This window comes from Coloeus monedula (assembly GCF_965178545.1).
Source record: "Coloeus monedula genome assembly, chromosome: W".
NCBI lineage: Eukaryota > Metazoa > Chordata > Aves > Passeriformes > Corvidae > Coloeus > Coloeus monedula.
Window position 1 is genome coordinate 13,951,993 of NC_138821.1, and position 22,010 is coordinate 13,974,002.

Below are 22,010 nucleotides of genomic sequence, written 5' to 3' on the forward strand. Positions count from 1 at the left end.
CCAGTAGCATATGTATTATATATATATATAATATGTATGTAATGCAAATGTATTTTAAATGTATTTTAAACCCCTCCAGGGATGATGACTCTACCACTTCCCTGGGCAGCCTATTCCAATGCTTGACAACACTTTCTGTGAAGATTTTTTTCCTAAAACCATTGTAGGTCCCTTCCAACTGAACTATTATATTCTCTATATATAAAAATTGCTATTTTTGACCTGAGATTTCCTCTGATATGTTTTGACGCTAAGGATAAGATACACTAGGTATTCAAAGTAGCTTCTTTCCCCCCCTTCTTGTGTAGTTGGTCTTATTCCCTCTTTACACGACATTGGGAACTTATGAAATCTATCCATCATAAAACTAAATCATGTATAAGTAAAGCAGACAGCAAAGCAGGTACCACGTTCTTAACTCCTCGGTCTGCATTCACATCCCCACTTCTCTGTCGTGGGCTGCAACCTCCTAGGTCGCTGACAGGTGCTGCGGGTGCGTGGCCGCAGCTGTCCTGAGGAGGCCGGGCTGAGCCTCTGCTTCACCCTTTGCCTGTCGGGGCTGCTGGAACGTTCTCTCTGGTTTCGGGTGGTGGTGGGGAAGGGCTGTGGAGGAGGCGCCCTGTTTTCCGCCGCCCAGAATTGAGGGGCTCGCCTTTTGTCGCCCCCAGGCTCCTGACGGTGTGGAACGCACTGGGCAAAGGCTGACGGCGGCGCTGGCGGGCGGGGCGTGCGCGGCGCTAGGACCCAGGAGGACGCGAGGCGGCTCTTAGAGCCAGATTGCAAATTCGCCGTGACTCAGTCCGTGTACTGGAGCAGGTTAGTACTGGAGCAGGTCAGTGCTGTCCTTCTGTGGGGCCAGGCTCGGGTGAGAACAAGCCGGGCGTCACGCAGCTAGCTAGCTAGCGTGCTTGCGTGCTTGCTTCCCCCCTACCTTCTTTCCTCCCTTCCACCAACCCTTCCTCCCTTCCTTCCGGGGGCCTGCCGCGCCGCTAATCGCGGCCTCTCGTTTGGCGTTTTTTTTTTTCAGCAAGCCAAGATGGAGTATGAGTGGAAGCCTGACGAACAGGGGCTCCTACAGATCCTGCAGCTGCTCAAGGAATCGCAGTCCCCGGACACCACCACGCAGAGAGCTGTTCAACAAGTATCCTTGGTCGAGGCCTACGCCGCGGGCGGGCGAGCGGGGCTGCGGCCGTTCGGGCGACCGCTGGAGAGGCTGGGGGCTCCGAGTAGGGGCAGCGCGGCCACAGGCCAGTGCTGTGGCAGGCAGGTGGCGGTCGGGCCTTTCCGGGGAGCCGCCACAGCAAACGCTGTGGGCTGAGCCTCCACTTGAACGGGTGGCCGTGGCGCGGCATTTGAACCGCCGAGGCGGCCTATGGGCCGCAGGGCCGCCTTCCCCCGCCGAGAGCCCGGGCACCTGTTGCAAGCCCCGAGCCAAGGCTTGGGCGTTTTTTTGGGTTTTTTTGTGTTTTTTTAAGTTTGGTTTGTTTTTTTTTTAACTTTAAAGCCCTGGCTCCTTTGTGGCTGCCTTGGTATCTGCTGCTTTTCCAGATTACCCCATGCTGGGCCGCTGCCAGCACCTAGCCCTCATCCTCAGCATATCCCACCGAGAAGGCTGGGGCGGGGAAGCGGGGGGGCCTTTGCTCGCCGGGCTGAGTTGATGATGCGGCGCGGGATACCTGTCGCCCCTGCGGCAAAGCAGGGGTGAACAGGGGCTTCCTAAACTAATCCGGCGCTAGGATTCACGGTGAAAGCCGTAGCTGGTAGGAGGAGTGTTCCTGGTGGAGCCTCTGACTACATGCTCTTGTTGACCTGCTGGCTCTGACCGTGTTTTGCTATGTTGTGAGGATGTTTCTGCTTGCCTAGAATCCTGAGCCTGAAATACTGTTCGTTACACTTTTTACATCTCACAAGAAGAGTGAAATCTACCCTATGTGGCTTGTGCAGCCTTGCAGTGCATTTTGTGTTAGTGTTGTGGATTCTTGGTTTGCTGTTTGGGTGTTGAGTTGTTTGTTTCCCCCTCAGGTCTCTCTTGATTGTAGAAGTGATGAAATAGCAAGGTTTTAAGGAACAGAGGTTGAGAGAGGAAAATTTTACATTAAGTCTAGTAGAAGCATAAGTCTTGAAAAATAAAGCTCTTGTCTGTCTCCTGTTCCTTGAGCCAACTATAGAGGTGCTTTAAAATATCTAGAAGTCCTGAAAAGATATCCTCCTATGAAGAATATGAGTTTAGCATCTTGATCCCTTTTTATTTAAGGCATTTGCTTGAAGGTCTTCACAGAAGGCAACAAAACTTATTTATGTAGGTAAGAATACGTATGTATGTTGTGTTAGGAGTTTAGCTTGAAGTCAAATTTGCTCGACTTCTAGGCTTTCCTAGTAGATGTGGTCAAACCTTGGAAGACTTCTGCTCTTACCTGAAAGGTGAAGGTAGATTTCACCTTGTTTTTGCAGCTGTGTTTCAGATTCTTAAGATGGTATTGCTTCCTGTGAAAAATACTATACAGAAGTTTCTAAGTGTTCTGATAATGCCCCAAACTTAAACAGGTGCTCTTCTTAAGTATTTCAAATACAAAAGTGATTATAGCAACAGTGATTATAGTGTAGCTTTCATGTAAAATTGCATTTTAAAGGTCTGCTTCAAATAATGGCATCTGGTTTGTTTTTGAAAAATAGCAGTGTATGTGTATGATGGACAATAAAGGTGTTGCTGTCTTGAAGATGAGTAGAAATTTCCTGAACAAAAATGCTGTTAAATTGATGTTTGAAATTCTTAAATGGCAGTTTAACTCACTGCTGTGCTAAAATACCTGTGCTTTCAAGGAGATCCTCATATGTTGGCCTGTAAAGGTTAGATAAGTGGCACATTTTTACCACTGTATTATCAGTTTGGGAAAATGTTCTAATACAACTGGATAGGCCATGCCCTATAATTTAGAAGAAAGTTTCCTTTGAGATTGTTTGCACAAAAGTTTGTGATGACTGTTGTAGAATGCTACTTTAGTAGTATGTCTAAGTAGGATGTTTATTAATGGCTTCAAATTTAAAGTGCTTCCAGTTCATAATTTTTAAAATAAGATTATCAGTGTGTTGACTCCCATGCTCTTTCTGACACAGTTTTGGCATGTTTAGATGTTTAGAACTGAAATGTAATAAAGTGAGGAGCATAAGTTAGCCAAAACCCTTTGTTAACAAAGTTATGAATTGGTAAGGGTTTCAAACATTTTTCAAATGAAGATATAATGTTTCTTGGAATAAAAAAATTTATGTGGATGAAGAAATTGATAAGAAAATATGGCTTATAAGCTATTCTTTGATTCCTTGACCAATTAGAGGGAGAAAAAGAAAAAAAAATTTGAAATATGCTACCCTACATCATGTCTGTTCCTGAAAGAACTCCTTTGCATGGTATCTTTGATAACTAGGTGTGTGTTTCTTCATTTCTAGGGGCCATGTAGGATGTTCTGTATTATTTTTCACTTGCTGTGACCATCCTGTTTAACTTTCATCTCTTGTGTGTTTTGCAGCAAAGGAGTTTGTGGCTGTGATAAGTACACTTTACTGTTTTATTGAGGGGAAAGAGGGCAGGTTTCTTTAGAAAAGTTACTGCTTGATATAAGAAGCCTAAATATCTAAAAATGAAATTTTTAAAGTTAATGATTGAGACACTGGCTATTGATCAGTGGAAGGGCCATCAATGTCAACATAAATATATATGGCCAGGGTTTAGCAACTTTGAATATTTAGAGCTGTAGCTGTACAGCAAATAAAATAAATGCCTATGAAGCAAATAATTCTACTAGTTCTAAAAATATTTTTTTGTTAAATGTCTTCGTTGTTTGCCATACTGATGATATCTAGTAGATTTGGTGACTTAAAGATGGCACTGCATGCTTATGACTTAAAATATTGTTGAGCGTAATAGTAATTAATACCAGGGTGTGAGAACAAGATAAAAGGAGAATGCCAGAATGCTGTTCTAGCCAAGCAGTGGCAGAATACTTAAATATTTGAGGCAAAAGTAATGACAAATTTTAGAAAAACAGCTATGTACCTTCTAACTGTTCAGAAACATAATACTTCTTCTTGCAGTTGCCCCAGAGAACATAGTAAAGAGGTTGGTATTGCTAGTAAGATGCTTATTCAGAGAGGTGTCACGCTAGAAATTTGTTTTGTGTACAGGATTTTTTTTTTTAAAGAGACCATGGATAAACATGAACTTCTTTGTACAAATATCTGGGCATTTACAATGAAACAGCTTCTCACAGTTGAAAGCTCAGACTGGCTAGTTAGCATCATAAAAATGTATATGACTAATATTAAAGTGACTAGCTTATAAAAATCGTCATAGTTATATTTTAATGCTGAAATGCTTTTCTTTATTATAGAGTAAAAAAATGATGTATTATGTGATTGTGTCTCAGTGGATTCCTTGGGTTTTGTTGGCTTTTAAGTGTAAATTTTGAAATCTAAAACTGTACAGAGGAATATAGGGGGTTTGGGGAGGATGGGATTTTTTGTGTTTGTTCCTGGATTCTTTTCTCAGATTTCAACATAACTAAAAAGCTACTGTTTCAGTATGAAAATTACAGGAATTGTTTTCAGATTGTTCATAGCCTGTATGTTGTGAGCTTATAGTCATAGCATTTTGAAATGATGCAGTAGTACATAGCTCACTGAATCATAGTGTTCAGAAAGCTATAAATGCTGTGTATGAAGATTTAAATTTCCTTAACAGTTTTTCTCTTCAGAAACTAGAACAACTCAATCAGTATCCAGATTTCAACAACTACCTGATTTTTGTTCTTACAAAGTTGAAGTCTGAAGGTAAGTTCTTGGGATATTGACTGGTTTATTCTGGTTTTTTTTCTTTTTAAAAAAATTATTTTATTTAGCTTGAAAGAAAAAGGAAACCGATTTCTATACTCAATGTGCTGGTGGGTTGATCTCCATAGTCATGTAGAACTCTTTTTATCCTATTGGGAATCTTTGTGGAAAAAGATCTGATAACATGGTGCTTGTAGTTTCAGTCTTGAAAGAGATTCCATTCTAAATGTCCAATGAAATCTTCAAAAAAATGTGGGAGCATCATACTTCTATCAGGCTACAGTGAAATTGTGGAATAACTTTGCACATCATGGTGATGAATCATGACTGTACACATCATAAAACATGCTGTTAAATCCAGTTGTGATTGTGATCTCCCTAGTAATCAATCTATTAAATATTTAGAAGATCACTCTTGCAGCTGTTTGTTCAACCCCCATCTCTCCCCCTCACCCTGGTGGAATGGGGAGGAGAATCAAAACTTGTATGTTGAGATAAGAACAGTTTAATAATTGAAAATAAAGTAAAATACAGTAATAATGGTAAATGATGATATTAATGATAATAAAAAGGAAAAACAAGCGATGCACAATGCAATTGCTCACCATTTGCTGACTGATGCCAGACCCCCCTTCCCAAACCCAGATCGGCCACCCTTCTGGGTAACTCCCACCAGTTTATATACTGGGCATGATGTTCTATGGTGTGGAATATCCCTTTGGTCAGTTTGGGTCATCTGTCCCAGCTGTGCTCCGTCCCAGTTTCTTTTGTGAACCTCCTCACTTGCAGGACATGATACAAGAAAAAATTCCTTGACTTAGGATAAACATGACTTAGCAAAAAATGAAAACATCAGAGTGTTATCGACACCATTCTCATTCTGAATCCAAAACATAGCACTGTAACAGCTACTGAGAAGAAATTAACTCTACCCTACCTGAAACCACACAGCCAGAATTGTCCAAATATTATGTCTGCAGAATCTTCATTCTGAAGCCTTAATTCTAATATAATGTAGTTACTTACTGTTGGCTTATTTTATGGACGTTTGTACAAACTATTTATGGCATAGTGTAGCCACTTCCAGTTGGAAAATTCGGGCAATTCCTTGGTAATGATCAGTAATGACTATCCACCCTCGGGGCAGATCTCTTAATAACCTCCTTAGAAACCTCTTTCTTAACTCTAAACATGGTGTGGACTGCACTGAGGAGACCTGGCAGATTTAGCAACAAGAACATGCTTTCCTTAACATCCAAAGGGAATTCAAAATTCCCAAAAGCTGTTGTAACGGGCCTGAAGGAGGAAAAGGGGGTTAAAGGCTGGGGAAAATCATTCTCCCCTGTTCCCCCCAGAGACTGGGTATGATTATTAATGGACTCCCAAAGGTAGCCACCCAAGGCCAGGGCAGGAGAGCAACACTGAATACACATCCCAAATGACCCTCATTGCACTTGATGTTATCATGTCATAAACTGATATCACACAGTACAGCAACAAAGCAATTCTGATCCCTCTCCCTGCTCTGAAAAAGAACACCACAAGGAGTACATATAGGAACATACACAGGGTTAGGCACCACACCCACATGAACAGACCAAGCAACATTGTGACCAGTGGCTCTGCACCTAATACAACAAATGGTTAGATCAAATTTGTTTCCAACCTTCTCTGGTCAGATCTGTTGTTATCTCAACCCTTTGTGCTGCACATTGGGCACCAAATAAGGCTGTTATGGTTTAGGAATGGTGCTCCCCTATTTAGTGCTCCCACTGTGTCATGAATGAGTGTTTTAAGATTGCTTAAAGAATCACTGACAAAGGTATCAGTAAAAACAGGTTTAAAATAAAAGCAAAACCACAACACCCTTCGTTGGCAAGATTCACTCTACTAATTAGATGGTTAATGCACATGGAGGAAAAGCAAACAAAAAAAATACAGTCAATCAATCCAAACAGAAATAAACCCAAAATTATCAGGGAGGGGTGGGGGAGAGACAAAAGGATAGAAAGGGTAAGGATAAAAACTTATATTGCCTAAAGGCCCAGCAGCACTTAAACTTATCAGTACTTATCCTAACTTAAGTTTGACAGCACCTTAACAGCATTTAATTTATAACTTTAGTTAAGCAATTTAGCAAAGGATTCATCTAGGATTTACTGGTGCACAACAGTAACTTGCTTACAGGCCTAACTCACGAATCTAAAGTACTTAAGAATCTAGGAGAGCAGCGTTTCTCCCACATTTGCTATAGCATATGCACACTTGCATGCACACAGATATAAAATCTGTACAAGGTACCTGTGATAAATTCCTCTCAAAGGTAGTGAAACACTCACTTCAGATGCCTTTGCATCTTCTCAGTGGGTGAAGGGTCGAGCCTTGAGGAGTGGGGGTATCAGCCCAGGATTCATTGTTGTATAGCAAACTTAAGAGTTTGCTGCCTCTCAGAGGTCTCACTCAGAGGTTGCTGTTTGCAGCTGCTGTGGGCCAGGAGAGCTCAAAGGGTCTTACTTTGGACTGCTGTTTATAGGGTTGCAAGAGAGTGGGCTTTAGTCATAACAATGTTTCATCCTGGCTGCACTTCGGGTCCTGCCATTGGGTCACAACCCCCTGCAGTGCTACAGGCTTGGGGAAGAGTGGCTGGAAAGCGGCCCAGTGGAAAAGTATCTGGAGGTGCTGGTTGACAGTGGCTGAACATGAGCCAGCAGTGTGCCCAGGTGGCCAAGAAGGCCAACGGAATCCTGGCTTGTATCAGAAATAGTGTGGCCAGCAGGACCAGGGCAGTGATTGTTCCCCTGTACTCGGCATTGGTGATGCCATACCTCAAGTACTGTGTTCAATTTTGGGCCCCTCACTACAAAAAAGACATTGACGTGCTGGAGCATGTCCAGAGAAGGGCAAGAGCTGGGGAAGGGTCTGGAGCACATATCTGATGAGGAGCAGCTGAGGGAGCTCAGGGGACTAGGCCTGGGGAAAAGGAGGGTCAGGAGAGACCTTATCACTATCTACACCTACCTGAAAGGAGGTTGTAGCCAGGTGGGGGTTGGCCTCTTCTCCCAGTTAACAAGTGACTGGATGAGAAGAAATGGCCTCAAGTTGCACCAGGGAAGGTTTAGGTTAGGTTGTCAAGCCCTGGCATAGGCTTCCCAAGACAGTGATGGAGTCACCATCCTTGGAGGAATTTGAAAGCTGTGTAGATGTGGCACTTTAAAACATGGTTTGGTGGTAGACTTGGCAGTACTGGGTTAATGGTTAGACTTGATGATTTTAAAGGTCCTTTCCATCCTAAATGATTCTGTGTCTAACTGTGGCTTCTGAAAAGAATGCTTTCATTGTGGATTGCAAGGGCTGTAAATAGTGTGTAAATGAAAGGAAAACTCCTTTGGCTTCTTGGCCAGACACAACATTAAATCTTAATAACTGCTTATGGAGTACTGGATTTCTTGGATATGTGCATACCTATCAGTGGATTATAGATATGCAAGGAAATAATAATTGGACATATTAAATTAGTTTAATAATTAATGGAGAGATTTTACCTTGAATTCAGAGAGCATTTCAGGTAAACCTGAGACTGATCAAGAGTTCAAGTAAGAATGTCCTCCTTTAGGATGCTCTCCACCTGACCTTTGTTATTGGCATCTTCAAAATTTTAAGCAAAATTATAAAATTACTTCATTTGACTTGCCAAGTAATAATAATAATAGTAATAGTAATAATACTTGTTACATCTCTTCACCACATTCTGTAGTTGACAGAGGTATGTCCGCTCATCTAGTTTTTGGTATTTTTATTTAAAATTGTAAATCTGTTCTCACAGAAAAGTTTTTGGCCCTTGAAATGCAGTGCCATGCAAGTGGAAGAACTTTTATTTTTACACTGTTTAGAAGTTGGTAGGTATTTAAAACCTGTAGTATAGGCAAAGTTTTAGGATTCTTTTAAGTATATATGCATAGGCTGGATTCCTGGTTTATGAAGTTACGGAAATCTATGTAAGAGCGATGTTTGTAAACCAATACATTTTTAGTTAGAGAGAATGAAAATTAGTGCTTCTTTAGGAACACTTAAATATACCTGTAAATCTTGTTTTAATACTCATATACAGCATTCTGGTTTTGAAACTCCTAATCAGTTGATTAAAATTAATTTTAGCAGTAGCCCCTCTTTTTTTAAATGCCATTTTTGTTCAACTAGCACCAATTGCACTAGAAAGTATTTTTAATGGCCCTCAGTCAAACATCATGGGTATAATAAGTCCTTGTGTTATGATGCACTAACTTTTAGTTTTAAAATATTTTATATTTGAAAGTTATATCTCTTATTTTTCTTATATTTCTTTGGGGGTGTTAATAGTTTTGAAGGCCTAGAATAGATCTGTGTGTAAACTGTAACTCTTGGTGCAAATGAACTTTGAACATCCTTACTTCTTGCCAAAATCAGGGCTTCTGTTCTGGTTGGGGCTGAGGTAGAGTTAATTTTCTTCACAGTGGCTAGTATGGGACTGTGTTTTGGATTTGTGCAGGAAACAATGATGATAACACAGGGATGTTTTCATTACTGCTGAGCAGGGCTTACACAGAGCCAAGGCCTTTTCTGCTTCTCACACCACCCCACCAGTGGGTAGGCTGGGGGTGCACAACTGACCAAAGGCTAAAATGCTGATTAAAATTAGCTTTATCAGCTGATTAGGATTCCTGTAAACTTTAAATTTAAATTTTCTTATACTATAAATTAATCCTTTCTATGTAGAACATCCACATCTCACTTTCAGCATGCTTCAGAAGTAATACCAAGTTACTCATACCCTTGGTTGAAGAACTAAACATGGATATGCTCACAAGTGAATTCTGAAACTAAAAAACTTTGCTATGTAAATTGATGGTTGTATTTGGAAAGAGGGATAAGGAAATAAAGATTAATATTTATTGTTACAGCGGGGATACTGTAACATGATGCACCAAACCAGGAGGCCATGGAAAAAAAATATATATAGATATATTCTTGATAGATGTTTCAGAGTGATGTTTATTTCTCCAGCCGCATTGCCAGAGCTCTGCCGAGGAAATCTCACAGTCTGGACCGAGGGTCCTTGCCCGTGCAGGGAAACACAAACCAACCAATCGGGAACGAGGCTGAGCAGGGGCTCGGGAAACCCCGTGCCTCCCCTCAGGGCCCCTCTCCCAGGGCTACATGGCAGGGGGAGGAGACCCCGACATTTCACCCGTTTATTTTTAACAAAAGAGATGTAAAACTTAACATTGAAAACAACAAGGACAGTTTCAAAACAAAACAAGCCACCCTCCTGAGTCTTTGAATGTCCAAACAGATTCGCTGGAACATCTTAAGGCTGACAGAAGGGAGAGAGAACTCTCTGAGCATGCTTTGTGGGGAAACTGAGGCAGGAGAGGGTTTAATTTCTTCCCTCCCCCTTTTCATCCCCCACTCGGCATTGGAAAGGGATTTTTGGGGAAACAATTGGCAAAGGTATGGTTTTGTGAGGGAAACCATGGATGAAAAAACGGATTGGGAATATACTGGGGGTAATAGGATATAGGGTAAAAGGGAAAGGTGGGATTAGGAAAGGGAGACTGTAGGGGGGGCCTACAATGGAGATATTGTCTAACATGACTACGATTTTTAGCATATATACTGCCTTTCACAGGAACACCATCAGGCCCAGTGACCTGCGATGCTTGTAACCCTTTTCTACCTAGTACAATTTTGAACTTCACCACCTCTCTATCTCCCAAGCTTGGGATGCATTTTTCAGGGTTATTCTTTTTAATAGCAGTTCTATGCACAAATATGACTTGCTGGTTGTCACATCTTGTTATAAAACCATAATTTTGTTTAACATTATACCATTTTACTATTCCTAAAACTTTGGCTACTATGATCTTTTCCTTTTTCCGAATGGCTGCTTTTTTCTGTCTCGCTGTGTTCTTGCTTCCTCTTTCGCTCGCTCCCGTGTTGGAATTGCTGGAGCTGCTGGGGCTACCGGGGCTGCTGGAGCTGCTCGTGCCTGCACACTTTTCCCGGGGTCGCGTTCAGGGCTGCGCGGGCCGGGCCGCGCCGCTCAGTTCTCCATGCGTCGCCTCCTCTGGTCGCAGCTTCGCTGCCGATGCCTGGGGCTGTGCCCACGTCTCGGTCGGGCCCCTGAGCAATGACTCCCCCGCGCCCTGCTCCAGCGCGCGTTTCGGCTAGGTGCGGCTCCGCTCCGCCGCTGCCAGCCGCCGCCCACACGCCGCCCCTCTCGATCGGGCGTTCACGGGGCTCGCTCCACCATGCACTGCGCAGGGCCGGGCAGGCTCCACCAGGTCATCCCGCTCCTGCCACGCCTCGCTCCGCCGCCGACACTGCGGCTCGCGTGGCTCCGCCCGCGCGCGGGAACTGCCTTGCTGCTGCTCGCAGAGGGCTCGGTCCACGTGGCCTGGGTCGCACGGTCCCTGAGGCACGCTTCCCTTCACCAGGACACAGCTGACATTGCTCAACAGTGTCTGTAATTAAATAATATTCACAAAAATATTCTTCTGTTGGCACATATTTAGACTCAAAAATTAACTGTGTCCAAACGGTATTCCAAAAGTCTTTGGTAAGAATTAAATCCCAAGAAACATAGAAAAAGTTCTTAAACAACCATGTCAGGAAGTATTTCAGTTCTTTTTGAGCTTGAATTAAGCTAAAATTTACAAATCGTTGTTCGAGAATCATTTTAAGATAAATGTCCATATGCGGCTCTGAAAGCCAAGAGTCTTCCCACGGTTCCTCCATAGTTTAGATATGGAACAGCAAAACAAAACCAAGAAGAGGAATCCAAAGTTTCTAGGGTTTACTCACACAAATCAGTCGCTTAGGGATCGGGGATCGTTCTGCTCGCATTAGCCACCATTTGTTACAGCGGGGATACTGTAACATGATGCACCAAACCAGGAGGCTGTGGAAAAGAAATATATATAGACAGATTCTTGATAGATGTTTCAGAGAGATGTTTATTTCTCCAGCCACATGGCCGGAGCTCTGCCGAGGAACTCACAGTCTGGACCGAGGGTCCTTGCCCGCGCAGGGAAACACAAACCAACCAATCGGGAACGAGGCTGACCAGGGGCTAGGGAAACCCCATGCCTCCCCTCAGGGCCCCTCTCCCAGGGCTACATGGCAGGGGGAGGAGACCCCGACAATTTATCACTGTAAGCTTTGATCTTGTTGCATTGTTCTGCAAATCTACTTTATTCTATGAACTGATGGAAGTTATAAATGCAATTATTTTCTGTTGCAGATGAGCCGACACGTTCCTTGAGTGGTCTCATCTTGAAGAATAATGTAAAAGCACATTTTCACAACTTTCCAAATGGAGTAACTGACTTCATTAAAAGTGAATGTTTGAACAATATTGGTGATTCCTCCCCCTTAATTAGAGCTACTGTAGGTAAGTTTACTCTTATTGCTGTATTTTGCATGCTGAAAATGTTACTGATCTAAGTGAGAGCTGTGCTAGTGAGAGTTATTAAACTCCTAAAACTGTTTGCTTCTGATAATTGTCACAACTACACCATGATTTGATTCTGATATTAATCTTCAGTGTGACTATACGAATATATTTTTCCTCCCTATTCTCTTAAAACTGAATTAGCAATTCTGCTCGTATCTCTTGAAATGTGACTGAACATAAGCTTACTTGAATCTACTAAAATTCAACTTGCTGCCAATTTTTATACCTAAAACCAGGAGTAAGGTAAAGGTTCTGACTTCAGAATTATTTCAGCACTCCACTTGCATCAGTAAAACACTTCTGTTAGCTGATTTCCTCTTTGCTCCGCCATATGCACACCTCTTAAGGGAATCATTGCACCAGATGTTACATACATTAACATAATGAGTTTATGTTTTTTAAATAGCTTCTGTCAGAAAACAGTAAAGTGTGGTGATCAGAACATCAGCTACAAGTGTTTTTGTTGCATGGTTTTTTTTGATTTCCTAAATACTGCAGTTTAGTACACCTCTTCCATAACATGAATATTTGTTATTTTTACTTATTTCTAGGTAATGTTGCTTTTCTGTCTGCTCTTTGAGAATATGATTCCCCCAAATTATTACAATTGTAATTTTCCTTGTCCACTCCAAAAACTAGAGCAAAGTAAAATAAATGTATATTTAAGTACAGTAGAAAAAAAAATAGGGGTTGGGTGAAAGTTCAGAAAGGCATTCATCTTGTATCAGCTGATTTCTGTTATAAAATAATATCATGGTTTCACCCCTAAGTAACTAAGTTCCACACAGATGCCTGCTCAATCCCCCAACTGTCCCCCCAGTGGGGAGGAGAATCAGGTTGAGATAAGAACAATTTAATAATTGAAACAAAATAATAATTTTAATAATTAAAATATACAAATAATATTACTAATAATTGTCATGAGAAGGAGATAGAGTAACAGAAGCCAAGAGAAACAAGTGATGTGCAATACAGTTGCTCACCACCCACTGACTGATGCCCAGCACATCCCTGAGCAGCAATTGGCCCCTCATAGCCAACTCCCCCCAGTTTATATACTGGACATGATGTTCTATGGTGTGGAATATCCCTTTGGCCAGTTTGGGTCACCTGTCCCAGCTGTGCTTCCTCCTAGCTTCTTGTGCAGCTCCTCACTGGCAGAGCATGAGATACTGAAAAGCCCTTGACTCAGGGTAAGGACTGCTCAGACACAACCAAAACATCAGTGTTATCAGCGTTACTCATACTGAATCTAAAACACAGCACTGTACCAGCTACTGAGAAGAAAATGAACTCTCCCAGCAGTAACCAGCACATTTTCCACCCCTTATTCCATACAATTTACATCATTCCAGGTCACGCAGTTCCCAATACCCCATCACCTTTCCTGTCTTTTGATAGATATACACACAGATATACTCCCTTAGTCTATGGACTGTGGACCCTATAAGTCTGTTGAGTTCATTCACTCCAAGTGCCAGGTCCTACAACTCCATGCAGTGCTAGAGGCTTGGGGCAGAGTGGCTGTGTAAGGTAAAGGTTCTTAGCAAAGTGGGACAGCTTCAGACAAAGTTTATTAGAGAAGCCCTCTGGTTGAGTCACGAAGTGCAGAAAGGACCCCCTTGCTTTCTAAACTCCTCAGAGAGAGGAGCCTGGGTGCAGCTGGATCCAATCTTAGCCCCAGACTTGGTTAACGGTTTACATCTAAAGGATTTTATGTGTAATTTAACCTTTATACAACTTTGTCCTGCAGGATTAAGGATGACAAACCAAATGTATTTATATAAATATATATGACTTATTACGATAATGATTAGACACAAATATCTTAATCAGAATTATTTACTGCACAGTATAGGAGCTATAACTACTAGTATAGTATTGTGCACTATTTTGAAGCAATGTTAAAGCTAGCAAAACAATTAAGTAGAGATTGATGTTACTCACCCATACCAATGATCGTGGGCAAATCTCTTTTGCTCGGCCTCGAGGAGTAACCTTGAGGGGTGTCCCCATTTAAGGGAGGAATCTCCACAGACACACTCCAAGAAGGGGTATGTTAAAAGACCCTGCCATTAAAATTTGGGACTGGGCTTTTATAGTATAAAGTGATTGACTGTCAGTCATATGTCTCCAGACCAGCTATGTCAGCTCAGCAGCTTTAGATAAGTTATCAGTAGTATAATTTGTTCCTTTATTCGGGTATTTTACCAGGTCTACCACATCTTCATCTCACTGTCAAGGTATTTAACTTTGGGATTGATGAATCACACTGGTTTCAGCATTGTTCAACACCAAAAGCAGCAGGACTCCCCCTTCTTCATTTATCTCTGATAGCTTTGCAAATAGGACATTGTTCAAGTTGTTTTCCCCATTCCAGGCAGAGCATCCTGTTACACTCTACCATATGACTTCAGTCAATCATTATCTCATGAAATTGTAATGCAGGTACCTCTTGCCTTCATGCTATAAAAGCATCCACTGCATATGTGTACATTATATTAAATATGTTGAGGTACATCAATCTCCTAAGGTTTACTATTTTATCTTAACTCATGTGGTTTGATAGTATTAGCTATTTTATAATTATGCATTACATATTTACACACAAAGTTATTATCAAAATCAGTTAGAATTTAGCCAGCAATATTAAACAGAGCATAATACAGAGTTAGCAATCGATTCTGGCAAAAAACCCACATTATTTCAATTTATATACTTCTGGAAGGGTTAGTATCCTTATTTGTTGGATTAGGTACCACACATATATACAATGTTTACTAATAAAAAACAGATTCCAATTAATAACAATATTACAATAACAGGATGTAACATTAAGTCCAGAATGCCCATTGCAGTTGGAGACCATCTGTGCGAGTTGACACAGGCAGGAGGCCAGAACAACCACAAAACGGCTGAAATGCAAGGAATAAATTTATTTCATTACCTCACTAAGTGGAGGATCCCAAAGCAACACCTGGGTGGAGACACACAAGCAGAAAGACAGCACCGTCAGACTTACTCCTTCTTAGTGGGTGGCGGGGCTGCTGTTTGCACCCATTTATCAAGGGCCCACACACGCGTAGTTTACCACCATGCTGTGATCTCCTCTGTGCTTTTTATGATCTCTGAGCTTTGATCTTCCCTCTCCCAAGACAGGGAGCTCAAGCATGTCTGTGAGAGGGTCTCCAAGTCTCTCCAAACATCTACGTTATCTCTACACAGATTCTACTTCTCAAAACAGGCAGAGGATAAACAGCAGTAGGCATAATACATGGAGTTTCCCACACTGTTATTCTCCAGGCCTTGGCATTCCCAGCTGCAAGGTCCCTTGAGCAAATCTACCATCCTTCTCACCATTCTTCTGCTTTTAAGTTTTCTCCTAACAGCATCCAAACAAGTTGTCCCACTAGTTATGTTCTCCATCCCTTTTCATTCGCTCTAGGACACGATGTATTTTTTCCACATCATGAGGGACAGTGATTAGTGTTTTTCAACTTTCCCTTTTCAGTTGTTTTACCAGTTTTCGTAGATCAGGATGTTCCAACAGCTTTTTGACCAGGATAATGACCATTCCATTAGGTGTTGGAGACAAAGTTTCATATAACACAAAGTTGCCATATATGTTCTGGAACACAGTTTCTTGTAGGGAATAGTTGAAATCACATCCTGCTATGTTAATAAAGTTATGAATACATAGATTGGAGTGGTTAGAAAGCTGGATCTTTGTGCTATTTACTGTTAACACAAGGGGTTCTTAAACATGCAGATCCTTGTCCTGTGTATACCTGGACAGATTCAGGATCATCACCGACGTAGATTTCAAAGTGATAAATGCTTTGTTCTGCTTCTAAACAGATATCTTGGGCTTTCAAAATGTTTCTTTAACATATAAGTCCCTGTCGTACTCTCACCATACAAGCATCTACCTCTGTTGTTTGCCGTCTGTGCGTGATTGTTTTTTAAAGCCTATGTACAGTGTTGCAACGGATAGAGTATGGTTTTGTTGTGATTCAGTCCCAGTGTAATGATTTGGTATATGGTATTGTTGTGGTTTAGGAATACTATTTTCAAATTTAATACTCCTGCCAAAACCACATGCCGCTTCCCCCCCTCCCCCATTTGAGGCACATAAGGCAAAGATCATGGGCTGAGATAACAACAATTTACTTGAAACAGCAATGAGATAAGAAAACAAACAGTAACAGCAACAATATTAATAACAAAAGGTATAAGAAAAAGAAACTATTTACATGGAAAGCCCCCCGACAATAAACAATACTGGACTGCTCTGCCCACTACATTTTCTCCACCCCTATGAAGCAAGTCTTTTCCTCCCCTACCCTAGCAATGACCTGAGGTTGTATAGAATAACGACTGAGTGCTAGCCACGCCCCTTCCCTGCTACTGCAAAAAATTAACCCTGTCCTGGCTGGAACTAGGCTAGGTATACACTGAAGCATTGCTTATTGTCCATAAAAAAGCTGTGGCCTTATTAGCGACTGGGTCATAGGAACATTTGATTGAAGACCACCAGGATTGAAATTCCCTCTGAAATTTAGTTACCTTGTCCCAAATTACCTTTCAAATTTCAATAAGTAAAAATCCATTTCCTCATTCTCTAATTATCGCAGCATTGGTAGTTTGTAGCCATAACTGAGCTTGGATACAACTTAGTGCCAGAGACACATTACATTGAGTAATTCCTGAAGCATCAGCCAGTAATTCATGATTAGCATTTTGATATTTTTCTGTCTCAGAAAAGGGAGTTGAAGCAAACCACTGAGTGTTTCCTAAAGCGGATAAGGACTCTAAAGATTGCTCTATAGTACTCAAATCACTAATGGTTGTACCTAAGTTATTAACCAGGGTTTCAAGATCAATGGTGTTTAATACCCCCATCCCAGTTCAAAATATACCAGTTACATCCATCCTAAAACAAGTTAATGTCCTCTTGTTCAGCCTGGCATACCATCCAAGAGAAGAGGTATGTATAAAAGGCAAACACTTTGGTCTGATAGCTGTAACATCAGTTTGCATGGACATTTCTACTTTTTTTAAAGACCTGTCTTGGTTTAAGACAATTTAAGGGGACAAACACTCCAAAATTAGTTATGTCCCATTTATTTTTAACCAATCCCTTTCCACCAATAAGGAGAAATGAATACAAGTAGATATAAATGAAAAAATAACAGTTTACTAAAAAATGAAACAGCAGCAGGCAAAAAATACCCGTAAATAATCACTAGATACAAAATTGCTAAATCTCACGGACTCCCCAGAGTCAAAGAGAAACAAAATGGTGGAGAAACCCCTCCCCCAAAATGGTACCTTCCACTGATGACCCGGTATCTTGAAAGACAAAGGGAAAATGGCAGACAAACCCTTCGCCCCAAGATGGCACCCTCAGTCGACCATGTGTGGAGAGACAAAGGGAAAATTACAGAAAAACTTTGCTTGCCTCAACTTTACCCCTGGAACAAAAAACTGGGACATAGGAGCTTACAAAGCAGTTCAGGTGGCAGATGGGAATTGCTAGCATTGTCTGGGAAGCTCCAGCCCTGCGGTGTCAGCCTCCTCTGCTTCCTTTCGGCAGCTGCGGTGGTATGTGTACATGACATCAGTACTGCCACTCGCTGCCTCCTGCCACCCACTGGACTCAGCCAGTGTCAGTGTTGTTGTTTCCAAGCTGTTGGTGTTTTGCAGGGGGGGAAGAAACGGTCTCTGCAAGCACCGGAAATGGCACCCCCCAGGCCCGACTGGCTCTGGCTCTGTGCTGACGACAGATGTTGCGAAGTTCATTCTGAAACAGTTTTAATTGCTAAATGCAGCTTCTCAGGTTGCTACATTTGCCAGTCTAGAGACCAGCCCAAACCAACCCCCTCCAGAGGCCAGAGAGAAACAAAGGCAAACCAAAGGGGGGGCCTCTGCCTGTGCTGCCTCAGTTCTCTCCCTGCAAGAACGAAAGGAAAAGAGCCAGAGCCAAGAGGCAAGAGAGCTCCTCCCTGAGTGCCCCGAACTTAATAAGATTGGTACTCCCCTGGCCCCAAGGTTCCGTTTCTGGCCACGTTGCTGGGTCTTAAAGAAACACTAACAATTTTGGGCACAGATAGATATGGAATACAATAATTTTTGGTTTCCCAGGACAAGACCAAGAGGGATTAGACAATATTTGTTGTCCTACCAATTTAACTACATAGGGCCTGACCAGTGACATGTTCGGGGACAGTTTTACAGGCTTTTTGATAATTCTGGTGGCACTCATGGGAGGAATGCTAGGCACCCTTATACACTCCAGGATATACTCAGCTTCTATGTTATAATGAATTAAAACTGTTTTTCTGTTTCACTTTATAGTCCTTTAGGTTTGGGGTGAGACAAACTGGTGATGTTCCATGTTTTGTGTTTCTGTTTTGGCTGTGTCTTTAGCAGACTTTCAAATGACTTCTACTAATGCATGACACCACCATCTACCAGTTGTAGGGGGATCCTTGTAGACAGATACATACTGGCCCATGGGATCTGTCTTGTTCGCAAGTCCATGTTTAGGCAGGCCTCCAAGTGTGTTGGAGGATATTGCTATCTACTGTAGTGTTCCTGGTATTTCCATCAGGACGATGACCAATAGCAGCCATTGACCTGTAAAATAAAATAATGTATATTTCAGCAGATGCACCAGATGGAATGGGTTAGTTTACTTAGTTAAAAATGTGGTAAATACCCATCTGGAACTGATTCTGTGTTGGTGACTGTCTTGGTTTGAAAGACAGGTGTCTGCTAAGGAAGGCAGGAGCCTCCCTTGGAATGGCAGATGCAACCCCCTTTCCCTCCGAGTTATTATAATTTTGAAATCAAGGGGCTTTTAGGCAAAGATGTGGAAAATAGGAATAACAGTTCTTTACTATTATATATATAACCAGTCAAACAAACAACAATAACTATGGCAGTAACAGCAAACAATCACAAACCCAGTGCCAGCCTTCTCGGCTGTCAGGCCCTTTCCCCTCAGGTGCAGTTCCTCTCGCAGCCGGCAGGGGTGCTGGCCGCTGCCGGTGAGCAGGGCAGGTGCGATGGTTCCCCCGCGGCTGCAGGGGGTGTTCCGGGGAGAGCTCGGGGAGCATGCGGCACTGGTGCCGTGGGATCCCGGGGGGGGATGGAAAAAAAAAAGCTTCACAAACCCCTGGGCAGCTGATCCTGGTGTCCGGCCAGACCCTCAGGAAACGCAGGCTGGAATGGCAGGCCAGAACGGCAGGGACGAGCACAAATCCCTAGTGTCAGACGAGATGTATCCAAACGGGGAACCCCCCAGAGGTCTGGGCAGGCAGGGTGAGCAGGGCTACAGTGCAGCAAAGGCTCGAAGCAACGGCGGGGCAGGGCGGCCACAGCCCGGCTCCTGGCGGGGCAGAGAAGGTGGGGTTGGGCATCCTGGGGCTTCTCCAGCAGAAGGAAAAACGGCTGAAGAAAGCAGCCTCCCTCTCTATCTTAACAGGGAGACCCACTGCCCACACACCCAGGTGAAACAAAAGAGCAGCCAACTCTTTTGTTTTTCTTAAATACCCAGCCATTTTTTCCCCTGGCAACATGTATGGGGGGAAAATTCCTTTAACAAAAAAAAAAACCAAGAGAGCTCCTAAACCCCCAACATTATCCACCCCTAATTTTTCCCATACTAACATGTTACATGAAACTTAACCCTTTTAACCATATACATACATGCATCACCCGAATTATATACATATATACATGCAGATACTGATACAAGTACAGAGCCATGGGGAGTTCACCCTAAAACAAGGTCCCTTTGAGGTATGCATTGGGTCTCTCCATCCTTTTGCATCACCCACCAGGTGCAACCTGGTCCCTGAGCGAAGACAACCCCACGGATGGGTCTGTCTTTGCTCGAGGCAGAATTAACCCAAACAGTTTTTCCAAGCATACCTCTCATGTGCACCACTGGAACCTTATCCCTGTCTGTTGTTTGTAGGGGTTCGGATTGGGCAGGGCCTGCTCAGCTGGTGGAGCCTCGGGTGTTAACTAACCAGGTGGCTCTTGCTAAATGCACCTCCCAATTTTTGAAAGTCCCCCCACCCAGTGCCTTCAAGGTGGTTTTAAGGAATCCATTACACCACTCAACCTTCCCAGCTGCTGGTGCATGGTAAGGGATGTGGTACACCCACTCAATGCCATGTTCTCTAGCCCAGGTGTTTATAGGGCCGTTCTTGAAATGAGTCCCATTATCAGACTTGATTCTCAGGGGTGCCATGCCTCTAAAGGACTTTCTTTTCAAGGCCCAGGATGGTGTTCTGGGCAGTAGCCTGAGGCACAGGGTAGGTCTCCAGCCATCCAGTGGTGGCTTCTACCATTGTGAGCACATAGCGCTTGCCTTGGCGTGTTTGAGGCAGTGTGATGCAATCAATCTGCCAGGCCTCCCCATACTTGTATTTGGACCACCACCCACCGTACCACAAGGGCTTCACCCGCTTTGCCTGTGTCTTGGGGTGACTTTATGATGTGTATCCCATATCGCTGCCTATGCCCAGAAATTAATTTCTGTGCCTTTCTATACCTCTAAACTGAGCCTGAGAGGGGGAAGGAAAAACTGAGCAAAACTTCTTCAAAGCAGTTTGCAGCTTGTTCAAGGTCATACACAGATAGCAATTGGTTTCCCAGCTGTGGCAGGGGAGGGAGGAGGCACCTGGCTTGCTGTTTTCCCGAGGACAGTTTTTTTGGCCAGTGGCTCGGCTGCTTTTTCTCCGGAGAGAGACTGAGAGTTGAATTTTTTCTTCCCTGGAATTTCGGATTTTCTCCCTTTTCTACTGGACTGCTTGATTGCTGTAATATCAGAGCACATCGGGAAGACTTTCCACCGGGCACAGAGGGCCTGGCCCTGGCCCAAGCCCCAGATCCGAGGAGACCAAAGGGAGGACTCTAACATTTCCCCAGTTTTTTTTCTCCACAGCGAGAGTTTTTATTATTTAGCATTATTATCCTTTTCCTGTGTGTTTGTTAAATAAATAGCTTTTATCTCTTTCACTTTCCTTCGAGGAAAATTTATTTTTCCCCAACCTGGTGGGGGAGGGGTGGTTGTGCCTTCTCTCAGAGGATATATTTCTAAATTTGGCCAAACCGGAACAGCCTGCTTGATCGCAGCGCATGTCTCACAATCATGGATAACCTGGGAGATACTGTCCATGGTTAGATCCACCCCTCGATCTCGTGCCCACCTATAGGTGGCATCTCTGCCCTGATAGCCTGAGGCATCATGGGCTCATTGAGCTAGGAACAGCTCTCCTTTATGTTGCCAATCCAAGCGTATCTGGGACACATCTATTTTCGCAGCCGGATCTACCTGTTTGTTGTTACGATGTTCTTCATTAGCCCGGCTCTTGGGGACGTGAGCATCTACATGACGGACCTTCACGGATAGCTTCTCTACCCGAGTGGCAATGTCTTTCCACTCCTCGGCAGCCCAGATTGGTTTTCCTCTGCGCTGCCAGTTTGCCTTCTTCCACTTTTCCAGCCAACCCCACAGAACATTGGCTACCATCCATGAATCAGGGTACAGGTAGAGCTTTGGCCACTTCTCTCTTTCAGCTATGTCCAGAGCTAATCGAACAGCTTTGAGTTCAGCAAATTGGCTCGATCCACCTTCTCCTTCAGTAGCCTGTGCAACTTGTCATGTGGGGCTCCATAC

The 22,010-nt window shown here is 43.1% G+C and overlaps 1 protein-coding gene across 1 annotated transcript in view; it reads left to right on the plus strand.

Annotated features, from left to right (window-relative positions):
- The first annotated feature begins 700 nt into the window (after nucleotides 1–700).
- Nucleotides 701–22,010, plus strand: part of LOC309584633 (transportin-1-like) — a 150,201-nt gene continuing 128,891 nt past the window's right edge. Inside the window, exons 1-4 of the mRNA XM_082300768.1 lie at nucleotides 701–816; nucleotides 1,028–1,141; nucleotides 4,749–4,824; nucleotides 12,104–12,253. Coding sequence (XP_082156894.1) covers nucleotides 1,037–1,141; nucleotides 4,749–4,824; nucleotides 12,104–12,253 — 331 coding nt within the window. The 5' untranslated portion in view covers nucleotides 701–816; nucleotides 1,028–1,036. The remainder of the gene's footprint in view (nucleotides 817–1,027; nucleotides 1,142–4,748; nucleotides 4,825–12,103; nucleotides 12,254–22,010) is intronic.